The sequence below is a fragment of the Falco peregrinus genome, chromosome 5 (genome assembly GCF_023634155.1).
Source record: "Falco peregrinus isolate bFalPer1 chromosome 5, bFalPer1.pri, whole genome shotgun sequence".
NCBI classification, from domain to species: Eukaryota; Metazoa; Chordata; class Aves; order Falconiformes; family Falconidae; genus Falco; species Falco peregrinus.
The window spans coordinates 69,826,280-69,853,920 of record NC_073725.1 but is presented as its reverse complement, the minus strand read 5'-3'; the positions used below and the strand labels follow the sequence as shown (position 1 = coordinate 69,853,920).

General features: G+C 41.6%; 1 protein-coding gene across 2 annotated transcripts in view; it reads left to right on the top strand.

The window, feature by feature from the left end:
• Positions 1–27,641, top strand: part of SPPL2B (signal peptide peptidase like 2B) — a 32,162-nt gene extending 4,521 nt beyond the window's left edge. Inside the window, exons 2-16 of one of the 2 annotated variants that reach the window (XM_055804799.1) lie at positions 5,753–5,872; positions 7,949–8,131; positions 8,794–8,883; positions 9,225–9,364; positions 10,205–10,347; positions 11,214–11,310; positions 11,472–11,588; positions 12,524–12,605; positions 13,388–13,462; positions 13,589–13,651; positions 15,218–15,317; positions 16,289–16,366; positions 18,548–18,708; positions 19,693–19,976; positions 20,608–27,641. In XM_055804799.1, the coding sequence (XP_055660774.1) occupies positions 5,753–5,872; positions 7,949–8,131; positions 8,794–8,883; positions 9,225–9,364; positions 10,205–10,347; positions 11,214–11,310; positions 11,472–11,588; positions 12,524–12,605; positions 13,388–13,462; positions 13,589–13,651; positions 15,218–15,317; positions 16,289–16,366; positions 18,548–18,708; positions 19,693–19,976; positions 20,608–20,632 (1,758 nt within the window). In that variant the 3' untranslated portion in view covers positions 20,633–27,641. Of the gene's footprint in view, positions 1–5,752; positions 5,873–7,948; positions 8,132–8,793; positions 8,884–9,224; positions 9,365–10,204; positions 10,348–11,213; positions 11,311–11,471; positions 11,589–12,523; positions 12,606–13,387; positions 13,463–13,588; positions 13,652–15,217; positions 15,318–16,288; positions 16,367–18,547; positions 18,777–19,692; positions 19,977–20,607 lie in introns of those variants that run through there. The other variant, XM_055804800.1, reaches the window with a different exon arrangement.

The following is a 27,641-nucleotide window of genomic DNA, read 5'->3' as shown; positions in this document are numbered from 1 at the left end:
ACAATAGTGTCTCCCTTCCTCCACAAACAGCTGTATCTTGTAAACTTGCACTTTGCTCAAGTGGCTTTAATCTGCACTGAAATAAACAGTGTGACCTGCTGTGCCCAGCACGCTTCAGGACAGTGCAATAGATTTTAGAGCCCTTTATGTGAACAGCGTTTATAACGAATGTTATAAAAAAAAAGAAAAAGTTGCTTCGTGAGCTATCAAAGACCAGTTAGATACAAAAGAGCTAAATATAAGGGTCTGTACCTCCCGTATGTTTTTAGGAGGACGTTTCTTTGCTGCTTGGCTGACCTCTTGCAGTGGAATGACATCGTTTATCCTCCAGGCAGGGTGGAGATTGTTTTTATTTAAAGGACAATTCCTTGAAGTGTTCCAAAACACATCTTTTTACCCTGAGTCTGTCCTAGGGATTCAGAGTAACCTCTGTGTAGAGGGTTCAAAATAGAGGGAGTAATGAGAACGATGGGTTCTTTTAATGGGCTTTTGAACAAATGTGTTAAGACACAGCTTTGTTGCTGCCTCTGGTCATCTTTAGCCTGTTACCTCAGCTGCTACCTGGAGAAACAAATGCGTAAGATGTATTTTTAAAAGTGTAACTGTGTAATTATATAGTAATTAGTCCCTTTAGCTTATGAATGTTAGACTAGATGTTGACATCCCAGTCGGACACAACTGTCTGACTCAGTAGCGGCAATGGTTAGGGATGGTACCGTGCATTTCTCTCCAGAACAAGGTTTCACCTGTTCTGGTAGACACAAAGTGATTTGCTTGGCTAAAACTAAATGTAAGCAATAGTGCAATTAAACATGTTCAATGACTTCAGTTTTGATTAAGGATGCTGGACAGGAGAAAGAGACAAGGAAGATCAGGAAGGGAGGAGTTGGGTCTGGGGGTAGAGGACCGTAGGACATGAAGGGAGGTGGTAGAAAAGATAAGATAGTTAAATGGGGGTGGGGGAGTTTGTTTTAGGGTTTTTTTAGAGTTGTTGGCTTGGATTTTTATTTTTTGGAACCTGCTGGTAGTGGTGAACTGATGGTCTCCACCCATCCCGTGTCCTGGGGTCACTAATGAAGGGACGGTGGCTCCTCCAGAAACAAAATGTGTGACTGCTTAAGGTGAGGGGCAGGTCAGTTATTGTACCTGCTTCAGATATCATTATTTTTGAAACAAATTTCAAAGTGCTAAGTGCTATTAAGGATTATTGAGAGTTCTCAGTTAAAATGCCAATAAAATGGAGAAACTTCCCCTTACAATAGGAAGCAAATGCTCTTGGAACACAGAAATGATAATAAGAATCTAGTGACATTAACAACGTCACTAGACAGTGTAACTATTCCTTGAAAACACTAGATTCCCAAATCACTGAGCTGAAGTAGTATTTTGAGAATGCTGCGCTTAATAGTTGGTCAATTTTTTCTGGAGTATCTAATAGCTCATATGAAGCTAAAGAACAGATATAATTTGCATTTGCTCTCAGCATTATCTTTTTATAGTCTATTACCACACAGTGCTACTTAAGCATGGAAGTTGCTCTGTAGGAGGACTGTGAGGTTCTGAAGCAGTAATTAAAGTTCAGCAAGACACTCCTTCAAAAAGAAGCATTGATCTCTTTGTATAATTGAATTTTAAAAGAAAAGAAAAAAAACCCAAAAACAACCCTCAAAAGTTTTGTCCTGCTTTCTGAGCATTTCTTTTGTTTTTCTTTTATCTGAAGCATTTAAAGCTTTCTGCAGCAACTGTGCAACGGTTGGATCTTAATCTTAAATTAAATTTTTAACGTAGTGGTGTTCAGGCCTGACCAGGTGGGTCACAGGATCCACGTGAGCAGGCTTGCTACCAAGGAGCTGCCGTTCGGTATTTTGCATGGAAGAAAGAGTTCTTAAATGTACACTTTTATAATTAGCGGAGATGGTGCCTGCAACCCCATCGCTGCTGCTCGGAAGAGCATAGAAGTATCCCGTAGAATTTAACGGTGACTTGGGTGATGTTGAATTAAATTCTGGATGCCTTCTTGTTCCAGCAAGGAGAAGACCTCATAGTCAGAGTGAAGCAATGCTGGGTACCTGTTTACTACTTAGAAATGGGAGGAAGGATTTGTATCAGAGCCCTTAGGCTGCAAGAGCAGTGACAGTACACCTCATGATATACTTTGTGTTTCCTCAACAGCTTCCAAGGGCGGGGAGGGTTTACAGTTATTTTGGTTCAGTTAATCTGAAAATGAAGTCATCACTAATTGAAGTTAAATAAAACCACCACAAGTGGTAGGGAAGTTGCACATATTTCCATGGTTGCTTTGTTTGTCTTCCTGATTTCTGGTTGCCTGGGTAAACCTACCCTACTGGAACCTGACGTACAAGCAGGCAAGTGCATCAATTCCACAAAAATATTTACTTTTGCAGGTTCTAGCTATGGTCTCGAAGCATTTTATGTCTGGCTTTTCAGGTGGAAGATGAGGAATGTATCTGGTACTCACAAAGTTGTGTTATTAAACGCAAGGAAGGGAAGGAGGGGAGGAGACACTTCAACGAACAGGGCTCATCATGAAGAGAAGATTGGTGAATAACTGTCATAAGGAAGTGTTTGCTAGTACCTACTTGTGGTGACCAGTCACCCTATAGGTGAAACACCCCTAGGTCTCTCAGTTTTGCTGGAAAATGGGCTGATACAGTCTGATGTAACCCAAATATTAAGGAAAATACTATGTTTGCTATGTATTACTTTGAAGGGGTGGGAAGCTGGAAATATTTGTGTTAAAAGGAGCACTTTTTGTGGTTAGGTGGACACTAAGCTGAATAAACAGACTGCGTGTGCTGTGTCATGATGGAGAAGATGCCTTAAACTGGTATATTTGCTGTATGTTCCTATGTTTACTTTTCTCTGCAGTCCTTGTTCTCTTTGTCTAAATGCCTGCAGGATCTGGATTCTCTTACTTCACTTTCCTGGAGTTCTTCAGGAGAATTGTGATGTTTTCATGTTGAAGCCCACTAGGATTATTTTTGCTTCCATGGGCCGTTCCTAGTGCGGAGGCAGCTGCAGTAAAGCTGGTGGAGCTCCAGCTTGGAGCCAGGCTGTGGTGTCAACTGGGAAAAACTTGCACCACAAGCATGCCTTGATTGAGTGAAGACTCAGGCTTTGTGTGGAGTCTTTTTATTTACTTTTTTTGTACTTTTTGAAGCTTTGAGGAATTAGTAATAGTTTTAAGAGAGCTTTAAGTGAAGAACGGTAGGCCAGGTTGTTACATTTGAAACCCAGTGTGTGACTGTGCGTGACGTGCACACACAGCTTTGTAGCGTTCCTAGTTTTCCAGCTCAGGATTGCAGCCTGTAGGGTTCAGATGGTCCTTCCACCAGAACTCAGCTCTGTTCCAGAGGCTGAATGTCAAGTTCAAGGTGGCCAAAGCTCATGATTCATTACTCAAGTTAAGGGATTTTACCTATGAACAAGGGGAGTGAAGCTGTCACATCTGCCTCTATGACCTTGTGGGTTAACCCTGGTAGGCAGCTAAGTGTGACACTGCCACTTGCCCACCTCCCCTCTGATCCCCAGTGAGGCAGGGAAGAAGTCAGGAAGAGTAAAAGCCAGAAAATGTGTGGGTTGGGATAAAAATTGTTGAATAAGCAAAGGAGAAGTAGAAGAAAAAAACCAAAACATGTGATGCAGTAACTTGCCACCTCCCGCAGGTAGACTAATGCTCAGCCAGTTCCTGAGCAAAGGATGTCCAACCTCCTTAAAAAACCCCCTCTTTTCACTTTTCTTTGCTGAGCATGACATTATATGGCATGGAATGTCTCTTTATTTAGCCATCTGCCTGGTTGTGTCCCCTCCCAACCTCTTGTGCACCCCCCATTCTTCCTGGGGGACAGAGTGAGAAAGAGAGAAGACCTTGACACCGTGCAAACACCGTTCAGCAACAGCTAAAACATCAGTTTATCAGCTTTGTTTTGGTCACAAATCTAAAATGCAGCACCATCCCAGCTGCTGTGAAGAAAATCAGCTCTGTCCCAGCCAGACCAAGTAGAGGCCTTTAGTTATAACTCTTAGCCGTATAATCTTCACTACTTGTAGCAAATATTGTTGGAGTTTTGACAGCAGTGACTGCTGGACACTGAAGCAGTGAAAAGTATGTGCAGTATGTAGTTTTGTGAACTGATGTGTGCTACCTAGGATGTAAAAAGACAGCCAATGGTGATGTGTGGTCTTGTCAGACAATTGTGGTTTATCCCCAGCCAGCACCTTAGCACCGCACAGCCGCTTGCTCACTCCATGTGTCCTCCCCTGGTGGGATGGGGGAGAGAATCGGAAGGGTAAAAGTCAGAAAACTCAGGGATTGAGATAAAGACAGTTTAAGAAGTAAAGCAAAAGCCACGTGTGCATGCAAAGCAAAACAAGGAATTCATTCACCACTTCCCACGGTCAGGCAGGTGTTCAGCCATCCCCAGGACAGCAGGGCTCTGTCGCAGGTGACAGCTGGGGAGACAAAACACTGTCACTCTGAATGTCCCCCTTTCCCCCAGCTCTATCATGACATCACCTGTATGGAATATCCCTTGGGTCGGTTGGGGTCAGCTCTCCTGGCTGTGTCCCCTCCCAACTCCTTGTGCCCCCCAGCCTGCTCGTGGGTGGTGCGGGCTGGGGAGCAGCAAAGCCCTTGGCTCTGTAAGCACCGCTCAGCGATGGTGAACACGTGCCTGTATCATCAGTGCTGCTTGCAGCACAAATCCAGACATAGCCCGTACGAGCTACGGTGAAGCAAATTAACACTGCCCCAGTCAAAACCAGCACACAGACCTACAGCAGGAGTGTCCAAGGCTGGGCTGATTTTTGGAGCAATGTGAACCTGGAATTGATCGGTACTTTCAGGAGTTGGCAGTGGCCAGGCCTCTTATTATGGACTCGTACAATGGTTTGGGTTGGAAGGGACCTTAAAGATCATCCGGTTCCAGCCCCCTGCCATGGGCAGGGACCCCTCCCCCCAGCCCAGGCTGCTCCCAGCCCCATCCAGCCTGGCCTTGAGCCCTGCCAGAGATGGGACACCCACAGCTGCTCTGGGCACCCTGTGCCGGCACCTTGCCACGCTCACAGGGAATAATTTCTTCCTTATACCTGATCTAAATCTCCCCTCTTTCAGTTTCAAGCCATTCCTCCTTTTCCTATCCCTATGTGTCTTTGTAAAAAGCCCCTTTGGGTACTGGCAAGCTGCTTATAAAGTCTCCCTGGAGCCTTTTCTTCTCCAGGCTGAACAGCGCAGCCCCTGGAGAGGGGCTCCAGCCCCCTGATCATCTTTGTGATTGCTCCAGCAGCTCCGTGTCCTTCTTGTGTTGAGGACCCCAGAGCTGGATGCAGTACTGCTGGTCTCTTACCTGTTCTGCAGTAGTCTAGCTTCCTTATATTGCTCTGGCTATATACATATATGCACCATTCTAGCTGGGTTGTTGGGGGGATTTGGTTTTGTTTTGTTTTTGTTTTTTTTTAAACACATCCAGTAGCATTTGATGAGGTTTCATGTAATTCTTTGACCAGTTGCTGTGTAGGAGGGGATCTGCCTAATGTATCTGAAATCTTTGATGTGTGATGGAAATAATAACAAATTCCACTGTACTCCCCGCAGAGATATGGAAACTTTTGTAGAATCTTTTGTTTTACTTTAAAATGCACAGCAGGTGAGTCAACAGCAAGTTACACCCATCACTTCTGCTATTTCATGTGACCCAAAATTCTTGTAGTGAAATTTTTGTTACCTTTTCAGGTCTACTGCGAGTATGGGATGGTACATGTCCTTTCAGAGAAGGGGAGCAGCAAAGGAAAAGACTATTGTATCCTCTTCAACTCTCAGTGGGCCCATTTGCCACATGATTTGGGTAAAGCTGTAAGTACCCAGCCAAGCAATGACAGAAGAATGTATTCAGGAATGCCTTTGCTTACAGGAAACTTCTGATTTCTAACTTGGATTAGCGAATTTGAAGCAACTACTTCGCTATTTCTACTTCAAAGCAAAAACCTTCCTTTTGCACAACACGATCAATTAAATGAAAATGGCAACTACCTGTGGTTGGAAAGGAGTTTTTGTATGTCAGTATGATACAAAAAGATGCCACGTGGCCTTGTTAATATACTGAACTGTGACCTTTAGTGCTTTCTCAGTGGTTCATAGCTCTGTTGAGCGTAAGAATAAGTAGTCGCAAACTGTGTCAAGCTTTCTGCATTATCCAAAGCTGTATGAGCTGACAATCGAGTGAATTCTTTGCTCTATTCCATGAGAAAGTTACTATCACTGAATGATGAATTCAGCAAATACACTTTGAATGAGGTACTAACTGGGGAAGATGACTGATACTCTGTTCATTTTATTAGTTGTATTCCTTAATCTACCAGTTGAGCGCTACACAGAATTATTAATATTCCTTAACATATAATCAAGTCTTAATCACCTGTGGTGGGTTTATTACAACTGCAGGTTTCTCCCTGGGTACAGGGATAGCTCAGAAGCTGCAGCTGCTTTGCCGTGTGTCTAGACTTTAGGATTTGTGAGAGCTGGGGATGGTACTGTGGACATTTTGGTTCAACCAGTCTCATAAAAACTCACTGGAGGCACATTTCAGTAGCTCTGCAGGAGCTGCTACAGTCTGGAGTAACCTGCACTGAACTGAAGTTGGAGCATTCAGCGGGTTCTGCCCTGCCTTCCACAGAGCACTTGGGTCGCCTGTGCTATATGCCATGCCTATCAACGTCTCCTTCCTCAGCTCGCCCTCTGCCTTTCCCTTCTTTCACATTCTCCCTCCTCCTCCCCTCGAGCCGTACGATTTGTTCACCGCGGCTATGCCATACACCAGCCTGAGCCCGCTCTGCGTGTGTTCTGCTCTGATAGAGCTGATAAGCTTTCCTGAAACCTGGACAACCAGGGAGTGTGTGCAGAGACATTTTACTACCTCTAAAGTGGGAGCCAGTTGGCAACAGCAATTTCCTGAATAAGATTAGGGCTGCTGACAGCTTGACCCTTACCTTTCCCTCCTGAAACAGCAGAGTCAGTTATTACAGGTATTGTGTCATGTGCCTGTGGATCTCTAACAAAAAAGTGTTACGTGTGTCAGGTTTTCAGGTTAAAAATTTACCCTGAGACTTCTCAAACCTAACAGCTCCGCTCCTAGCAAGAGTGGGGCTGTGACCTGCTTCTGTTAGCACAGCTCACGCCAAGAATCAGTTATTGGGTGTAGAATTGCATTTTTCAGGTGACTTGCAAAAGCAACTGAGCAAAGATGCTTCATGTTGTTTAGGTTTTGCAAGGAACAATTTGCGTCGGTGTTATTTCTAAAACCTTAAAGTGTTTTTGGACTGTTCCTGTGTAAACATACCAGAGTAGATGTCTTTGGGCCTGAGGGCCAAAACTAAAAAATTGGGGCAGGCCTGAAACGTCTTTGAATGGCAAGCAGTGGGAGAAGCAGCTTTAGAATCCAGTATCCAGGTGCTTAGGATCCAAACCCTCAGTTAACTGTATACGTTCGGTTTCAAAATGGAAGTTTATTTTTGTTGCCTATGCTTTTGTACTTTACCCTAGCCTGTGGTTGTGTTTCTAGCTGTTCATCCCCTCAGTCATCTCAGCCTGCCCGCTCTGTGCCACCCTAGCAATTATAACACTTCACTGTCCTCCTCCTACACCCTGGATGTGTGCATCAGAACGGCAACAGTGCTAAAGAAAACAAATGCAAGTGCAGATCATAACCCAGATTTTATTACCAGCAGAATTCTGTTCAATAAGGTGAAGCCAGGCAGGACCCTACATGGTAGAGAGTGTGGCACTGTTCCAGCTTTCAAGTTCCTCTGGGAATAGTCTATCATTCCATTACTTGAAAGTTCTAAATTGCCCTTTGGGAACTCTGTGGTTCCTGCTTTTGACTTCTTTTATTTTATATAGATATATGTATTTAACTAATTTCTTTCTTTTCAGTCACTCTTGCAACTGCAGGACCTGACAGCATCTGTTTTGTGTTCTCCTTCTGACATACCTGATGGGGGATTTAATAACCAAATCCCCATGGTGATGCGAGGGAATTGTACCTTCTATGAGAAAGTGAGGCTTGCTCAGATAAACGGAGCTCGTGGGCTGCTGATTGTTAGTAGAGAGAGACTGGTAAGTCTTTTTGTCTTTCTGTATTGCTGGTGCTCCTCTGATGTTAGATACTGTCTTGTCTTCAGTGCTCACTGCTGGTCTTTCATGCTCCTCTTTAAAATAGTGTGTGTTTATGCATGAACGTACATTGTATAGCGTGTGGAAATAATACATCCGAAGGAAGGACTAATGCAAAGAGGAGGTGCTTGTAGTAGGAAGAGTGCTGCGTAGAGCCCATGTACCATCCAAGGCAAGGGCTCAGAATGATCCTTATGTCATGTGAGATACTGGAATCAGAGGAGGAGGTTGGGTTCTTGACTCCTATTACTGCCTTCAGTGAGATCTAAGCACGGTGAATCTAGTGCTTTAGATTCAGCTAGAGCATTACCAGCGTATGTTTTGTAAAACCAGTAGTTTTGAGTATCGTAGATAATACTAGAGGCACATCAGTCATAAAACAACGACCCTGACATGCAAAAGATACTGCTTGAAGTTTGGTTGCTGCATTTTGCTGTTACGGTCTTTAATGACTTACTGTTCACTGGAAACAAGTATACATTTTGACTTTGAGATTTTACTGTCCTTTCTAGAATATTTTCCCAATTAACAGAAACAGAACTTGAACCTTTTTGGAGTATTTGCAGAAATGTTTATATTCTTATCTGGGCTGAACTGTCTTCCAGGTTCCCCCTGGGGGTAACAGGAGTCAGTATGAAGAGATTGATATTCCTGTGGCGCTGCTCAGCTACACCGATATGTTAGATATCGGCAAGGTAAACTTGATACTAAATGCTCTGGTATCGTTTAAATGAATCGCTGTTCAACAGTATTTGAAGTCCATCTTAAGAGCTTTGAATCTGTAGAGAGTTGTACTCATGAAGATTGTATTAATATGTTTTGAAAAAAAAATGTAACTCTTTTGGGAAGTCATTTATCTTCTTTGGAATAAAATCAAAATGGAGCCTGGTGCTGTAAATAAATAACACTAATAGTAGAGCCAATAGATGCTCTTAAGTGTTAATAATAAAGCTTCATTCTGGGGTTGCACTAAGTAACTGAACCTTTGCTTAGGCAGCTTTTTGGAATTCTGAATAGCTTGTACTTACCTCCACAGAGTTTCGGCAGCTCCGTGAAAGGGGCAATGTATGCACCAAACGAGCCGGTGCTCGACTATAACATGGTGATTATATTTGTCATGGCTGTGGGGACTGTTGCAATCGGAGGCTACTGGGCAGGAAGCAGAGATGTGAAAAAGTGAGTAACTGGAATGTAGTATGTCTGTTTTCTTGTATTTTATACAGGAAAAAAAAAATGGTATTTATCTAAAGATCACCTGGTAGGTCTGCTAATGGGGGTTGGAGACTGTCTATTTAACCAGAATGGAGAAATGCTGGGGTGACTTTTGAAGGGCCCTGAGCCTTGTATTGGCTTCGTTACTGTATGTATTAGAGTATCATTTTCATGTAGAATGGTTTAATATTTTGCCTTGTCAAAAAGCCAAACGTTTGGAAAGCTCAGAAGTAAAATGGGATGGTAATAGGCTTCCTATTAGGGCTTTTGCAAAAATTCACCGTAAAAGTATTTTGTAAAAAAAATAGTAAAAAAATTTTTAACTAGTGTAGTGCAAAACCAGCTGATTAGAAGGCTATAACATGTACTATGTTTATTGTTAATATTTTGTTGAAATTTTGTGGTTACTTTTTGCCAGTAAGCAGAGTTGCAGGGGAGGAGGTCATCTGTGCCGTGCTTGTTTCTAACATATACTTTGTATATACACAACCTGACTTCAGGATTTTGTCTGAAGTCAGCAAATTATTCTGCAGTAATTTACGGGATTATGTTGAGTTCTTAGTGAGTGGAAAATAGCACTTTTGATAAATTAATACAGCACTTACTCTTTTATGTGTTGTATTATATCTGATGTACCTACTTGCATGTAAAATGCGGAGTTCCACTGACTTGAGTGGAAATCAGTGCAGGCACTGGCGGTGTGTCATGTTTTCCAGCCTGATGCGGTTCTCACTGAGGGTTCAGTGCCTTTTTATATTTTATTGCAGAAGGAGTGGACTGATAATAGCCATGTTACTCTTTCAGGCGGTACATGAAGCACAAACGTGACGATGGGGCAGAGAAACATGATGATGAAACAGTTGATGTGACTCCGATAATGATCTGTGTCTTTGTAGTGATGTGCTGCTCAATGCTGGTCCTGCTTTATTTCTTCTATGACCACTTAGGTACTCTTAAAGTTGTATTTGTATTGATATATCTTCAATGTTGCAAGGCTGCCATCATGTAGAGAACATTTTTACTGTGAAAATAATTATGAAACAGCTGTATTCTGCCATGTTTCTTCATCCCAATACGATTTAAACCCTGTAAGAAAGCTCACTGAGTAGATTTCTATACCTGCTTCTAGTGAGGTTGAATTAGGTGATCACAGAGCTGCTTTCAAACGTTAAAACCTATTAAGTAGATACAGACTTAACGTCTTCCACCTTCTATTTTTTGCCAAAGGTGTTCTCAAACCTATACCCGTCTTTCTATTATTGTTCAATTTGAAGTTAGTTATGGGATCCAGGATCAATTTTCTTATCACTATAAAGATAAGTTTCTACTGATTACTTATCAAATTGATTGACAAAAGAACATGAGAGCCTAATGCACTGTAACTTCCATCGTCGTATTTCTGAGAAAGTTATGAAAGTTGCAGCCCATCTGTATTAATTAATTTTGCTACTAAGTAATTTTAAGAGTTCCCATGTGCTCACATGTAACGAGATGATAAACACTTCACCATAAATTGCCTTTTAGGCTTATAATTTAATTACTGACTTTAAGAATATAAGCACAGAGGTTTTGATTTGTTGAAGTAGCTGTTGCATAAAGTACACCTGAGTAAAAATGAGCTAGAATTAGCTACTTAAAGAACATAAATCTAATCAAAAATCATTTGAAGTCCCTGAATTTAACCCTCGCTGGTGAAACGTAAGCCTTATTTCTCATTCAAGCTTTTTGATTGTCTGTTCTTTATTCAGCTGAGATATGAAAAGAAGCCTTTCTTACCTTAACCTGCTTGGACTTACTACTTGTTGTTTCTCAGTCTATGTTATCATAGGAATATTCTGCCTGGCTGCCTCAATTGGTCTCTACAGTTGTCTGTCTCCCTTTGTAAGAAGATTCCCCTTGGGAAAGTGTAGGTATGTGGCGATTCTAACTTTTTAACAGGCAAAATTCATTTTTTTTATAATGTTGGGTAGGGTGTGGGAGTTACAAGTTGGTTTGCATACTTCAAAATGTCTATCAAAGGAGGAGGGTAACTACATAAGACAACTGTAGCTTTGGTGTGTTTCATTTTCAGAATCCCAGACAACAACTTGCCTTATTTTCACAAGCGTCCGCAGGTCCGGATGTTACTGCTGGCGGTATTTTGTATCTCTGTCAGCGTAGTCTGGGGAATCTTCAGAAATGAAGATCAGTAAGTGTGTATCTTAGTTTCTGTGCTAGAAATTGTAACATGCTTTATACTATAAGTAAGTGGTATCAGTAGAAGTGCCTTGAATGCCTGTTATTGCCTTTGCGGGGTCCATTTTCCGTGGCTCGTTCACTGACAGAACTCATAAATCCAGGAAGCATCAGCTCTGAAACACCTTTTAGAGAAATAAGTGTCCGACTAAGGACTACAGAAGTACTATAGAGCTGTTCCAACCTGGGATATTTAGGACTAGGAAATCCATTTTCTGTCTCAAAGCTGGAGTGGACCTGAATACCTCCTGCAGGGAGCCCCATCAGAAGCGCTCAGGTGTTGATCACAACAACGTAATCGCTCATCTGCATCCAGACTTTTGCAATTTTAGGGAAAACTTCGTGTTTCGTGTCTCAAATCCTACTCCTCTGATCCTCGCTATCAAGAGTAAAGCAAAGAGCATCGGTGCTTCTATCCCTCACTTGCAAAACACATCCAAGCAGCCCCAGCTGTAGGCATCCCGCAGCACAAGAGGGTGTACACGTACACACAGGCCAGAGGACCCCAGCACTTCTTACTTTGGTACCCACTGAACCTTGTTCAGCCCGTTTTCATCCCACCTCACCGTTTACTCATCCAACCTGTACTTCATCGGTTTCTCTGTGAGGATTTTCTGGGAGATTCTCAGTGGAAATCCTTCCTGAAGTCTAGACAGGCAGCATCCCCCTGCTCTTCCCTCCCCTACCACGCCAGTCATTTCATCATAGAAGATTATCAGGTTGATCCAGCACAACTTCCTATTTGTGAAGCATGCTGACAACCGTGCTGGTTTCAAGCAAGTACTTTTAATAAAGTTTTTAGGCACGAGGAGGTCCTTAGTGAGGACAAGGCTTGGTCTGGCTGTCCTATAGTTTTCCTGCAAAAATGTTCCCCTCTTTCTTCCTTAGGTGGGCCTGGGTTCTGCAAGATGCTTTAGGAATTGCTTTCTGTCTTTACATGTTGAAAACCATTCGCCTGCCTACATTTAAGGTAAGAAAGTTACACGGACATAAAAAGAGAGAATGTTTGCCTGTACGTAGTTGAACAGAGGAGCCACTTAGAGCACATTGGCTTGGAAATGCGCTTCCATTCATAGGTAACTTGGAATAGTGATTTAATTAGTATAATGAAGACCAATAAATGGCATATGATTTTTATGCATGGTGTTTGATAACTTAAAGTTTTGTAGTGTGGTGACCGCACACTCACTTCTGGTTTTTTGGGTATTTTTTTTTAGTTTTGTTGGTTTTTTGGTTTGGTTTAGTTTTCCAAATTTGACACACAATTGATGCGTCATACTGGCGTTTTTTTAAAACTTCCAGAACTTACTTACTTATTGTAAGATAAAAATCGGTGTTAGTCATTTAGTTACCCCTTAGGTGGCTCTTCAGACTCTGTTTCAAGTTATCTTCACCTATATATTTTTTTCCCTGTACAGGTGGGCCAGTGGGTATTGTTTCAAGCTATGTCTAGCATCCTCCAGAGAAAATGCAGAACTCCTTAATGTTTCCTAACAAATGGAAATTACACTGTTTCCAGTTTTTACGAGATACAGAGTTTTAGGACTGACATGTCATTTTGTGCCTGAGAATTACTTTCTTTTATATGGCCCAGTTCCTCCATCTGAAATATTTAGGAATTAAGAAAAATACTTGAGTGACTTATTCCTTGTTAGCTTTTACCTTGAATGGTCTTAAGTTGCTAATTATGAATTCTTTGCTGTTTACTAATGCATAGTGTGTAAATACCAGGTATCTTGTCTCTCCCTTCAGGGTTGTACCTTGCTCCTCCTGGTTCTTTTTGTGTATGATGTATTCTTTGTATTTATCACACCTTTTCTAACAAAGGTAAGTGAAGTACTCCTCTAGTGCCCGCTGTTCACAAAGCGGAATGACCTGCTTCTCTGTGTTCCTAACTGATCCCAGACCTGCTGAGTGAAGTGCTGATTTACAATTTTCCCCTTTTTTCTTTAGACTGGGGAGAGTATAATGGTGGAGGTGGCTGCGGGCCCATCTGATTCTGCCACTCATGAAAAGGTACTGTATGTAGTCTGAAAACGTGGCACTAACTTCCAGCTATTACGTTTTCAACTTCTCTAAAATTCAAAGACCACAAAAGCTGAAAGGGAGATGCCAGTCTGAAAAGAACTTAATATGGAAACAAGCATTCCTGAGCTCTCTGGAAATCTACACCAAACGCAGGGAGCAAAGCAGACTTCGTGGTTCATCACAACAGCTTTGGTCTTCCTTTATCTTGCTTTGAAAGGGTTTCAGTGTCAGGAAACTGGTTAGCTCAGCTCCGCAACAACATGGGACCACATTTGTAAATATAACTGACCACTAATGAAGCATATTCCTTTTTACCTAAAGAGATAAAACCTATCTGAACGGTCTGTCTCTTCCCCCTCCTCTCCTGTTCTGATAATTGCTTTATGAAAAGCTGAGGCAAAGGAGAGAAAGACAAATTGGAGACAGAAAGAAAACCCGAAGTTGGTGTTCAGTGGTTCTGTACCGCTCGGCCGCTGCCAGCTGTGTGAGCAGGACTGCACAGCGTGGCGGGGCTGACTCAGGGAGGGGAGTACAGGAGGTGTAGGAGACTGTAGAGACAGGGTGCAAACCAAGTAAGAAACAAATCTGTAGGAAAACTGGTTTTGTTAATTTAAGGATGTTGAGTCTCTTTCCAGCAACGAATGTAATACTGTCACATGGGAAAATAGTAAAGACAACGGTTGTTTGCAGGATGATCTATGGATGGATCCATCTATATCATGCATACTAATTTTTTTAACTTCTTGTCTTTTGTATCCCTTTAGTTTCAGTTTCATGCACAGAATGAATTATATAAAAAAATAAGGATAGTATAAGTAGATAAAATTATTCTGGCACTAACGTAAGGAAAGAGAAAAAGGAAAATAAAGCTTCTCTAATGTACTGTATTAAAGATGTATTAACGTACTGTATTAAAGAGGATACATGCTGGCAATGAACCTTGCCATCCTGTGCCTCAACGTTGCAAATTATATAATAAGTAGGAACAGTGGGGGGAAAAAAGTCTTTACAGTTATATGAAAAATCCTTTTTTAAATTACTCAAGTCTTTACTCTTGTGAGACTTTTATTGCAACCAGTAGAATGAAACATTAACAGTTATTTCTTACACATGTGGCTGCTTACCTAAATTCTTTACGTTCCTACCCTATTGCATGTGAGGACTTGCACATAGAGTGTTTTGAGATGACGGTCACGTGGATTGCCTTGGCTGTTTGTTTTCAGGAAGTATTTTGTCAGTCCTATCTTAAATACGTTTCGTTAGTTGTGAGTAATATTAAAAAAGACTTTAAACGTAAGGGTCCGTAACGTAAGAAAAGATAAATACATTTTGTTAGTTGTGAGTAATATTAATAAAATAGTTTAAACATAAGGGTCTATAATGTAAAAAAAGATCATTTTGCTTTATTTGGAGTCTGCAGTTTCAGTACAACAGAAACAAGTTCTGGTAACATAAATATATATATATATATATGTATACAAATATGACAACATAAAGATGGTGTCAGTATGTCGAGAAAACAGCTTTTCTAAGGTGTGTGTGTCTCGTTCCAAGCTCCCGATGGTCCTGAAGGTTCCACGCCTGAACTCCTCACCGCTGGCGCTGTGTGACAGGCCTTTTTCTCTCCTGGGATTTGGAGACATTTTAGTTCCAGGTATTTCTTGTTTAGCGTGTTAAGAATTTTACTTGTTGTGCCGTCATATTAGTTATTTATCTTGCACTTCTGCTTCAGGTGGGAAGTTTGGTTTGACTACTGTAAACCTGATAAATAAGTATAGCTTTTATCTTCTTTTTTTCCCTGCACTATTCACTTTTTCTGTAAGAAATTAAATGCACATTAATCTTACGGTTCAGTTTCACATGCAGCGATGTCACGAAAAGTAGAGAAACCTCAGGAGTTGATTTAGCAACTAATTTAATAGTATAAAACATGTTTAGTAGCGTAGTGATAGAGGAAATTATTTGTCCATTTGCACATGATCTGAGTACACATGTAACTGACCACTCAAAGCTTCGTAATTGTGTTACTCACACGACAGCCAGTGTTCCCACCACACCTGCTCTCAAATTTGACTGCAGGTAGGATGTCAAGGTATTCCTGGCACCACTGCAGGTGGTAACAAGTATGCGTCTTCTGGCTTTCAGGATTCTTCTGAGAAATCGTTTGTTTATTTTTTTGTATTTTGGGAAATATGAACTGAGTCATCCCTGTTCATGTCCCCTCCTCCCCCGACCTGTAATAAGCAGAGGCATTAACCATAAATTCCTGCTGTCTTTCCTAGGAGCTGGAAGGGATGAACTTACCCTTACTCTTGCGAACACTGTATTTTAACAACTGTTTGTTAGGGATGGGATGACATTTTGTATCTAGGATCTGTGCATTTGTAGATATTAATTTTATTATTAGAGTGTTTCTGCTGTACTGGGCTTGTGCTATCATATAACCGTTTTGTAAGCTGCGCAGCCTCCTGAAGGATGCTGTCATGGTACTTAAACACTGGGGTGCCCAAGTAAGTGTTGAAAAAAAAAATTAATCTTAAAAATTTCTAGATATTTTGATGGCTTTGTGTACCTTAATGCATGAAGGGGTTGAAAGCATGTTGTAATTGTTCTTTCCTTCCCTAGGCTTGCTGGTAGCCTATTGCCATAGATTCGATATTCAGGTGCAGTCGTCCAGAGTCTATTTTGTTGCCTGCACAATAGGTAGGTGGAACAGTTCGGTGACACCTGAACACAACACCTACACGAGTCGCTCCCTTTAGCATACCATCTGCCTCATATTACAGTTTCATTTCTTTGTTCACCTTTTATTATTGAACAGAAATATTTTAGCAAAGTACTTTCGAGGCTAAGCCTTCCATCACCAAGTTATCTGTTGTCGTTTTCCTGAACGGTTTTGTCCGCTGCATAGAAGGGGAGCTTCTCGTTCCCCTGGTTTGTCTCGCTGTAACACTTACCTCTGCGCTGCCTGGATGCAAAATGAGCTACTCTGGTTTCTTGCTTCGTGAATCTTTGAGTTTATTGCACAGGAGAATTCAGGTTCAGGGATATTTCCCTTTGGCTTTGTTCTTAACTTTTTGTGTATTCTAAAAATCCATGGCAATGAATTGTACTATGATGGCTGTAACACCTCAAAATTAGTTTTCTTCTCTAGTTTGTAGAACCCACAGAGGTACGTGACATGGACTTAAAGATGACTGGTGAATAGGGTCTTACAGATTGCTGTTGGCTTTGTTACAAAGTATGCTAGCGGAGACTTAAGATGCTTGCAGCTACTGTCATGAAAAATTTTCATGAAAAACTGCTTTTGAAATTCGTTTGAAAAAATAGCTAGGTCCTTGGACACCTATAGCAGGGTTAGAGAGATGCCTTTATTTCAGTGTCCCAATTCCTCTTGTATATACACAAACAAAACTGTTGTCTTACCTGGTACTTTCAAAACGCGTTTACAGAAGTGGTTGTATCCATGAAGAGTCAGCAGTTATTGCAGCAATGAAAACTAACCACACACGGAGCAAAACTGGGCCAGCAGTGTGAGAGAAGTGATTATTGCCCTCGATTTAGCAGTGAAGACCAAGTCTTAACCTGGTGCAAGACAGACACTGACATACTGGGGTAAATCCAATGGAGGCTGAGGGCTGGAGCGTGTGATTTTAAAAGAGAAGGGAAAAAGGAGATTCGGTTGCTGTCCGCATCCTCATGTGAGAGGGTGCAGAGAAAACAGAGACAGACTTCACTTAGGAATAAGATGTGAGGCAATGGATTGAAGTCACAAGAAGAAATACTTCAACTAGATACAAGGAATTCTCACTAACATAGTGTTCCCTGAAAAAAAAACATTTTTGAAGAACTGTAAAAAGGCATTGAGTATTCTGATCATAGAATCATGTAAGTTGGAAAGGACCCTTAAGGTCGAGCCTAACCATAACCTAACACTACCAAGTCCACCACTAAACTGTACCCCTAAGCAGCACATCTACATGGCTTTTAGATACCTCCAGGGGTGGTGACTCCACTACTTCCCTCAGCAGCCTGTTCCAGTGCTCGACAGCCCTGTTGGTGAAGAAATTTTTCCTAATATCCAATCTAAACCTCCCCTGGCACAACTTGAGACCGTTTCCTCCCATCCTATCTCTTGTTACTTGGGAGAAGAGACCAGCACCCACCTCCCGCACCCTCCTTTCAGGCAGTAAGGTCTCCCTGAACCTCCTTTCTCTCCTTGTTCTCTAGACCCTTTGCCAGCTTCACTGATTACCTTTGGACATGCTCCAGCACCTCAATATCTTTCTGCATCATCTTCCTGAATAAAAATCAGTTGGGTTTAGCTTCAGTGTTCTGAAAGTGTAATTGAAATTAATTACAGTATCAGATCCCAGCTGCTTATGTTCTACTTAGTAATTTTTGCAGAATATATGCAGAAATGTAATAGTAATAACAAATCATAACATACAGTTAGCTTTAAACAGTCAAAGCCAAGCCAGACACGAAGCGTGTGTTACAATGGTCGACCTAATTGTCTGTGTTTTGTTGAATTCATAAATACAATATGAGGCACAGTATTTCATTTGTTTATTTTACCTTTCTGAAATGGCTTAAGGTAAGGATTTAATTGCACAGTATACATTGGGCCAACCACATGACTTTCACATCTTATTATCACCAGAAAGACTGGAGCATCTCTTTAGCAAAGCACCACTCCAAGGTCACGTTGTGTATACAACGCTTGTAAAAAAAAAAATACACGCTGAAAAAAATCCTGGAGATGTTGCTTTACATATTACTTGAAAAAACTTCCTGCTACGATGCTCATCTAGACAACGGAGTTGTTCCTGAGCAGAGCTCTATCTGAATAATTGGGTTTTTTCTGCTTTTGTTTCCTTCCAGCATATGGCATAGGCCTTCTTGTGACCTTTGTTGCCTTGGCATTGATGCAGAAGGGCCAGCCGGCTCTCCTCTACTTGGTGCCCTGCACTCTTCTCACGAGCTTTGCTGTGGCTCTTTGGAGAAAGGAGCTCGCAATGTTCTGGACGGGCAGCGGCTTTGCGGTGAATACCAGTTTGATATGAGTGTCTTCAAGAAATACTAATATTATAAAAACCTAACTAGAATTAAAGTTGAGTAAAATATTGCAGTATTATCAAACAAAACCAAAGATTTTCGTTTTGCTGATTGTTTGCTTTTTTTTACATACTTTTTTTGCCTCGGTAAGGTTTTCTTTTTTAGTGTTTACAGCCACTTAAACTGGCTAGTGAAAAGTAAAGTAGACTTTGTCTGTTCTTCTTGATTTTGCCATCATTTTACTCATTTAATCTCTGTTGAAAGTAGTAGTAGTAAAATAGTATATAAAATACAATAGTTTATAATGTTATATAAAATATATCCTGAAAATATTTTTTTGCATATTTTTTTCATAACCTACTGCTTATGAAGGTAGAAATCTAGTTCAATATAGCAAATTATCACTTTGTTTCACTGTGGTACAAGTGACATTAAGTGACATAGAAATTGTCGTGATGCATGGTTATAGATTTTAAATAATTACTTTAAGGACAAATTATCAAGCTAGAGGTTCCCCCCAGTGAGGTGGGTTTTTTTCGCTACTCAACTATTTGTGAAAACCTTCGGAACTTTCCTCTAGAGAACTGAATTTAATTGTTGGGAAAATATTTGAGATCATCTGAAATGTGGTGGGCAAGTTGCCGGTTGTTGTACACCGATATTCAAGGTGGGCACAGGAGAGTGATGCGGTGCCCGAGTGCCGGTCGCCTGTTCCTGCGTGATCAGCAGAATGCATCTGCAATCGGCGAGGAACGATCAGGCAGAAGGCAATTAAACACATTTCTGGAAGAAAAATCCCCTTGTTTACGATAAAGACAAAGACAGGGTAACTGTATGCATGTGTCCAGTGCTGGAGAATGATCACGGGGATGACGGCCCTTTAATCTTCATTTTGTGTGGCCATCGCTCCTGATATCTGGGGACGGCAATCCTGGCTTTCCATCGTTCTGACTGTGCCCTTCCCTTTGCAGAAAGACCTACCTCAGCCTCCCTTGGTGGTAGCTCCTGTCAACTGCCCCGAGCCTCCCAAAGACAGCAACGCAGCAGGCTCTCAGCCCAGCCCAGAGCAAATGACCAACCCTACCCTCCATGTGAAGGAGCTGCGCGACGCCGCCTCGGCTGCGGAGGAGCTGGCTGATCCTGACGCAAAGATGGACCAGTCGGAAATTTCTATTGCACAGAGCGAGGAACCAGCTGGGCAGGATAAGGACGACCATGAAAGCAACTGCCTCAATGTAGAGCAAAACCAGCTGGAGTAAGCGATGGGATAAGAACTCCTTGTTTTCCCTCACAAACATATCCATAGAAAACCAGTATGTATTTAGGACTGGTTTAGTAGTGTTTGTGTTCATTGAGAAACCTCACTGGGAGTCTGATCATCAAATCCAACGACGAATGTTCTGCCTCTAGCTTCGGTACAGCTATACACTTCAAACATCTTCCTGAAATAATGGTGCTCTACAAGGGTTCTGATGTATGGATTTCAATGATCATTTTATTAGTGAATGCCTTTGACCGTTCCGTTTTTGTTATACCGGGCTAGTATTAAGAGTCTTTATTTACACAGTACTCTGTGCTCGTGTGGCTATTTTGCTGCTTTAGCATAGTGTAGGTTAACAGAGAGGACAAGCATTGAACAAGTCTGCTCCGATGCTTAAGTCAAGAGAAATGTAATATTATTTTTTTTTATAGCACTTTCCCTATTGTCACCTTTTACTTTACTTTTCCCTACTTGTCAAAGCCATTGCTACAAGGGAATGCTTTAGCATAAACTGACATTCAGGAAATGCAGAGCGTGGTTAAATTACCCGCCTCTGAAAGGATTTATACTATCGTGGTGCATTAAATGCATCTCTTAACTTTTTTGTCTTTGTTTTTACTTCCAGGTACCTGTATTGGCTACTAGTCTAGTTTAAAAGGCAGGATGGACAGAGCCGCAGGAAGCTTTCTGAGCACTCGTATGAGACGCGTATATTAAGCATATTAAGAATGTTTAATGTTTTAGAAATAACATACGAGTCAAATAGGTAAGAAAATAGTAGCAGCGCTATACCAAGCTGAATAGGTAATACTTTCATTGGGAAAATGTTAAAGTAAAGTAATAAAAATCCATTTATTTGGGGTTTTAGCTTCTACTTCTGATTGGTTTAAGGTATATAATGGTAATTTCACGTTCCAAAGGAAATAATCCAGTGTTTTCATCCCCAAGGGAGCATGTAGGGTGCTATAGTCAGTCATGATTTAAAGCTCCTTGCTGCTCAGTAACGCATCAACTGCCTCAGTCCTGTCCTGTCCGTGTCCCGAGCAGCCAAGGCATGGCCTGTTGGGGTCTGAATGAGGCTGTGATCCAGCCTACTATTTTGCATCTCTTGCTACACAACATTATGAAGGACTAAATTTGTGAATTTACAACTTTCTGGGGTGCAGCTGGACTTACTTTCTATTCCTGAAATTGTGCATTTTCCTGTATAACATGGTGAGTCTTTTATGCATCAGCTTTAGTACACACAGAGGGTTGATGTGATTTGCATATTATTTATTCCATCTACAAACATATGGCTTTATCAAAGGTGTCTGTTCTACAAACTGCAATCCCAGAAAGCCTCACTTTACATTAAAACTGAAATAGAAAATGGAAATATTCTAGGATCCTAGAATATGATTCCAAATTGCGTGGAAGAAATACTCTTCATAGTATTTGAGAGCCCAAAATGTCATTTACAAAAGTATCATCGTAGTGACAAGATCAGAGGCAATGCTTTTAAATTAAGAGTCTCCAGTTGGCATCTCGAGTTGGATTCTGAAGGGCTCTCTTTTAATGTCTGTTAAATTTTAGCCACCGTCTTTTTGGCTAGGTCTTCCAAAAGTTTGCCCTGTGGGGTTTTTTTGGATGGTAACTTGTGGTTTGATCTGTTTCACGTTCGGTGGATAGTATTTTTTTTTCTCTGGAATGTGAAAGGCTTTCTGTAAAACCACACTATAGCTTCAGAGTTTTACCAGCTTCTGCTTAAAGCCTCAAGCCCTGTCTGGTAAGTTGCTTTAGTGGTGAGTTTCTGGAAAGGCTTCCTGAGTCCAAAGGTTTGTGCTACATTTAATTTACAAATCACCCTAATGGAAGATAGTACTACTATCAGAGATCTGTTTTTCAATCTCCTTTTTAATGGACTATGTTACTTTTGCCAGCAGTAATCTGAACAGAATTACTACTTCTAAAAAGCAACAGAGACATTTTACTGAAAACTTGAGCCAGCTGGATTATGCCTTAATTTAAGCCATTGTATAAGTATGTATATTAAATTAAGAAAACAATCTTAATGTGTTTAAAAAATGAACTTGACAAATAGCGCAAAAAAAAAAAAAAGTTTGGAGACTGACTCAAAGTTCTATGGTTCTTTGCCTTGATTGTCTTTTAGTCATAATGTTATTTGGAATAGCTTTTTATATACTTAAAAGCCAGTAGCTTTCTGATGATGAAGCAAAAAGTTTTATCATCTACTTGAAAGTGTATTTTAACATTTGTTCTCATATGTCGTGGGTTAGGAAACAGTTTATTTCTCAGATTGTTTATAACTCAATTAAAATGGAAGAATCCGTACCATTTAACTCGTAAGCATTTACCAGTTGCTTTGTTCACGCTGCATTCTAGGCAGGGCTGCTTGGAGCACGGGCTCCACCTGATGTTCCTGGCGGTTTTCCATCTATTTTTAAGTGTGGTGATGTTTGTTGGTTTGTTTTGATTTTCCCCAAACAACAAAGAAAAGAAACAATAGCTACTCAATGCAATATCTCCAGTTGGGGTACGTGACGTGGCGGTGAGCTCCGTACTCTGGCTGTTCCAGTACTGTACATCAATGACCCTGCTGCACCCATCCAGCCATCCGGCTGCGACTGTTGGGACTGATCCTGAGCAGCAGAATCCAAGGCTGTGCTCGTTTGCCTTTCAAAAACCTCCCTGACCAGCTTAATGTAAAACTTCATGTAGTGTAGGAAATTGTGAAGATTTAGTGTAGCTGACTGATTTTATTTGATCCCACATCCCTCGAGTTAAAATGCTCAAAGAAATGAAAGTGTTGTTAAAAGTAACGTTGATGCACTTTTATTTACATCTTTCACATACTAAGCCTTTAGCTAACTAAAAATTCAATAAGGATTATTTTTGAAGAACTACATTTTCAGAGGAATCACTTGTTTTTGTTTAAAAAAACCCAACCACACAACAACAGCAAAAAAAACCCCAAAACAACAACCAACCCACTAAAAAAAACATTAAAAACCAAACAAAACCCACAATTCCTTGGATCACAGTAGTGAGGATCGGATTCTTTCCTGGGACTGAAATTACTAGATATTGACATGTTGGACCAAATGTTTGGTTTTGGCTGTAGAGGGGCTGCACAAATGCAGCTGGAAGCAGAATCCAACCTGAAAGACTTTACTAAAGGTGACAAGGGAGAAGTATCCCAAACCCTCTTTTAATTTTGGGGATTATTTTTTTTTTTTCTTGTCACAAATGAAGAGCATTTTAACTGAAGTATATAAAAAGGAAACAGAAAAAAAAATATTCTGAAATATATTCTGCTTTTACCAGGGACGGTAAAAAAAAGAGCACATCCACATATGTAAGAATGAAACTGGTGAAAATATTTTGCATTTTCTCTAAACTTGGACAAATGCCAGAAGACAGAAAATCTACAGCACGGTGTATTTTCCCATAATTTACTAGCATGTCTAAGAGAAAGCTTAATTTAGAAAATAGATCATCGGTCAACCTTTTCCTTCAGAAGCTGCTCTTTTCTTACAGTACTGCTCAGTATGTCTCGGTAAGAATGCCTTGCAAGTCTTGATGGCGTTTTTCAGGTGTGCACGTTTCTGTTTCAGATTTGGGTTTTGCAGCTGTGATGCAAAACAATTAACATTTGTTCTCTTATGTTGTGGGTTAGGAAACAATTTATTTTTCAGGCTCGGCCTGAGAACGTGCCGTGGCTGTAGTGGCAGTGCCTGATAACTTCGAAAAAATAAAAAAAAATTATCAGGAGATAGCCCTGACTGCAAAGCCCAAAAAAACTAGCTAGGAAACTGAAATAATACCATTTTGAGCTTTTAAAAATGTGGCTGCCTTCATTAATGAGCTCTTTGGGAGGTGCTGTGTGGTTACCTGCAGCGCTTTGGTCTCTAGTATCTGATGGGCAACAGAATGCATAGAAAATTTAAAGGTATTTTTCTATTTAACCACAAATTATGTTCTATAGGTTCTTGCTTTAAAAGTTTTCAAATCACAATACTTGCGCCCATGGAGATGCTCGGTGTCTGCTGGATATCTTGCCCTACAGTTTGTAGAACTTTTCCTGGGTAGACAATAATAATTAAAAAAAAGAGGCTGTATCGGGTGTTTGGTAAGTGTTGGCTTGAAATAAATGCTTACACACAGCTATTTTAGTGCAAGATCCTGCGGTTTTGTTCTTTAGCCCTATGGTTGGGTAACGCACATATTGCTGGTTTCTTGCACTACGCTGGCTGGGATGTGAAGCCCTGTAGTATTTCTTTGTAATGGCAGCTTTGTTGATTATCAATTAACAAAACTATTTGGTGTACGCTTTCATCATGTGGCATTATTTGTCCTATGTTGACGGGTAAATAAGCTGGCAAAGCAGTGAGGTGTGACTAGTGCGTATTGACGTGACGTGCATCACATTGACACAAATATTTGGAATATAGACGTACCAGCAGATCCAAATATTTGTCCAAAACCTGCAGAGATGGTGCCTTTTTTCATGACAAGTACAATCGCTGATGTTTTAAAATAAAACCTGTGTAAGGGCTCCGTCCTCAGGAAAATGAGGACGTTATTATTCTTATTATTATTAGAGAGTTCAGGAGAGAACAGGAACTGTGATCAGAGGTGCAGAAAACATCAGCAAGGAAAGATTAATCTCTCGGTGTTTTATCTAGATTATCTGGAGCGTGGCTCCCCAGCTGGCTGGCGGGACACGAAGCACCGAGTTGCACCGACAAGCTCGTTGGTTTTCCCATGAGGCCGTGTCAGGGATCCCAGGTGGGATGGAGAGGGAAGGGATAAGAGCCGAGGTGGCTCAGAAAGCGTGAGGAGCCACTCCAAAAAAACAGCAGTAGGAGAGTTTACCCCGAGAGGTCCAAAACTGCTAGTCCAAAGAGAAGACCAAAGGCAAGTGTGTCCAATATCCAAAAATCCGAAATGCTACTGCAAATTGGAAACCCAAACAAACATTTTTTTTTCTTTTTCAAGCAAGGATGGCATTAGAATTAATAGACTTAAATTACGGTAAGGGAATTTTGGTGGAAAAATCTCCCAGAATGGGTAACTGCTTGAGCAGTTGGCAGTGGGAAGCACACAGAACAGGGCTGTTTGCAGCCTGCCTACTCCAGGTGTAATCCGAGGGTTGGGCTTCCTACACTGTAACACCGACGCTGGAGCACCAGCTTTATCGTGTAGCAGCCAGGTTATATCGTATCAGCGTCGCGACTGACAAAAGACTTTTGTTTGGGCTAATTTAAAGGTGATAAATCCTTTTGCAAGCCACCACATCAAAGCACACAGGTTAAAGAGATGCGGTGCTCTTTCTACCAAGATAAGAAAAAAATGTTTTCGGATGTGTGTTTGATTTGTTGAATTGCATTGAATGTTTCTGGCACCCTGAAATGTTTTTTGGAAGCCTTGTGTGCTACCAGAAACGTTCTTTGGTGCTGGCACAAGGGAATTGTCTCTTTACTCACCCTCTATCTGCTGCATTAGCGATTGTGTGCTCCTCTCTGAGAGTTTCATCTTTGCCTTTTCCAGTTTTGCAGGTAAATGTTCAAATTATATGGAGCAGAGGTGAGGTTTTGCCATCTAGATTAGCGATAGATGACAAATCATGGGCTTAAATTGGATTTTCTTGAATTGGGAACTAGTATATTTGGCAGAGTCTTCTGTATTTTCAGGAACTATCAGAGGACTAGACTTCAGGTGATGCAGTGACTCCGGTTTTGGGTGTGTTTTCCCCAGCAGCTGTTGGGAATATTTCAACCCTTGGTCCTGTTGTTGACCTGCTGGTAGCCAAGGGTGACAAGTCTTGGGATAATTTGGAGCCACCGTCCTTAGCTGAAGGCGGCATTATAGTTTATCAAGTTTCTCACGACATTTTCTTGCATGTTAATGATGGAAAAAAAAACTTCATCCAGGTGTTGATCTCGGAGAAATCTTTGAGATGGTCTGTAGCTTCGCAGTTTTTGGTTGAGACGCGCTGACTGCTGGCACAGAGGCACTCGGGGTGTGCTGAGAAGTTTCTTTGAGTGTTTCATGGAAACGCTGGGGAGGTGAAAACGTGTGGAGACGGGGTCTCAAGGTAAACAAGCTTAGCATAGCTCCTGAAAAAAAATATCAGGGACTTGAGCTTGCCCTGCAGGATCAGAACGACACCACCTAACAGTCAAGAGCTGCTGGAGGATCTCCAGCACTGGGGGTGTGATGGTCTTGATGAGCAGCAACGCGCGGTTCAGCCTGTGCCGTTGGTTCCATGGGGTCTCCGGGAGAGCAGCCCCCCCCCTGCCCCGTGCCGGATCGTACCCAGGGGCTGTAGCTGATGCTGTTGCCAGTGCAATAACCTTTCCTTGAAGCCTGGTAAAGGATAGAAATTGCTCTTTTTGTCTGAAAGGTGTAGCTCTAGTCAGAAAAATGCCATAAACCTGCCGCTTTTCCATTGCGGATCCACACTTTACGTGGCTGGGATGGTGGGAAGCTGGTCATGAGGAACAAAGTCACGGATGTGCGTTTCCACAGCAAGAAACCAGTAGGTTTCCTTATTGTTCTGCTCTGACTGCAGCTGTTACAGTTCCCGTTGAGCAAAAACTTTAAACCAGTGGCTCAGGTTTAGAGAAAAACACCCATCGTGGGGCAGTTCAGTCTGGGCCAGGTCAGAATCCGGGTTTTTTGTAGCTGGCAGTGGAGACTTCAAAAAAAATGTGCGTGTCTGACGTTACCACAGAGTCTTGCAAGCCTGCGTGGGGAGAGCACCTAATTTCCCTAATGACCAGTTAATGGGAGTGGCCTGTGCGTGCTGGTGTGAACACCTATTGCCTGTTTGTCCTCAGCTCGTGCATTGTCACTTGTCCTCTCCAACAACACTGCCATTCTCAGACTCGCACGGAGCCAGCAAGGCTGTGAGAAAGCAAAAAGGAATCAGTGCTGTGGCGCATCCCCCGCTGCTGTCCGCAAAGCGCACGCCTGGGCATTGGTCCTGCCACCTGCATTGCGTGTCGCGTTCGTCATGGGGTGGCTGTCACATTTGAACGCTAAAAATTAATCTTTTTGATCCTAGAAGTCACTGGCAGTAAGTACAAGCTCCAGTGCTTTCAGCCTGGCAACGTGTGAAAGCAAAACCGAATTGTTTAAGGCAAAATGTGGATTTACAGCCCTGCCTATAGATTTTTTTATCCATATCATTTATTTTTTAACCATGTTCCTTCAGTTTCTCCACCCAGCCCAGTGCTGGAGGAGCTGGGGCATTAAGAACATCCCAGCAACGTGCAAGTCCCATTTGGCTGGTGCTGGTGTTGCTCAGCTAAAACGAAATTAGTGGTGCTTTGTGTGTGGATCAGATGGAGGCTGGATGGGAGCTGGGAGCAGCATAAAGAGGATTTATGAGATGAGTTAGATACCGATTTGCTTAATGCTAGGTTTCTTGGATGCTTGATAATAGCTGCTTTTAGTGAGCAAGTTTATTTTGGGAGGGTAACGTTATAGGTAGAAGAATTTTCAGTGTCTGCTGTCTTTGGTGGAAGGAGTTTGTAATAATGTTCAAATAATAGTATATAGGCTAGTGTTATGAAGAGTGCAAACTCTAAAGGTTGTTAATTTTAGCGCTTGCAAATGCATACGTTTAACTCTGCATATGTAGCCGTAAGG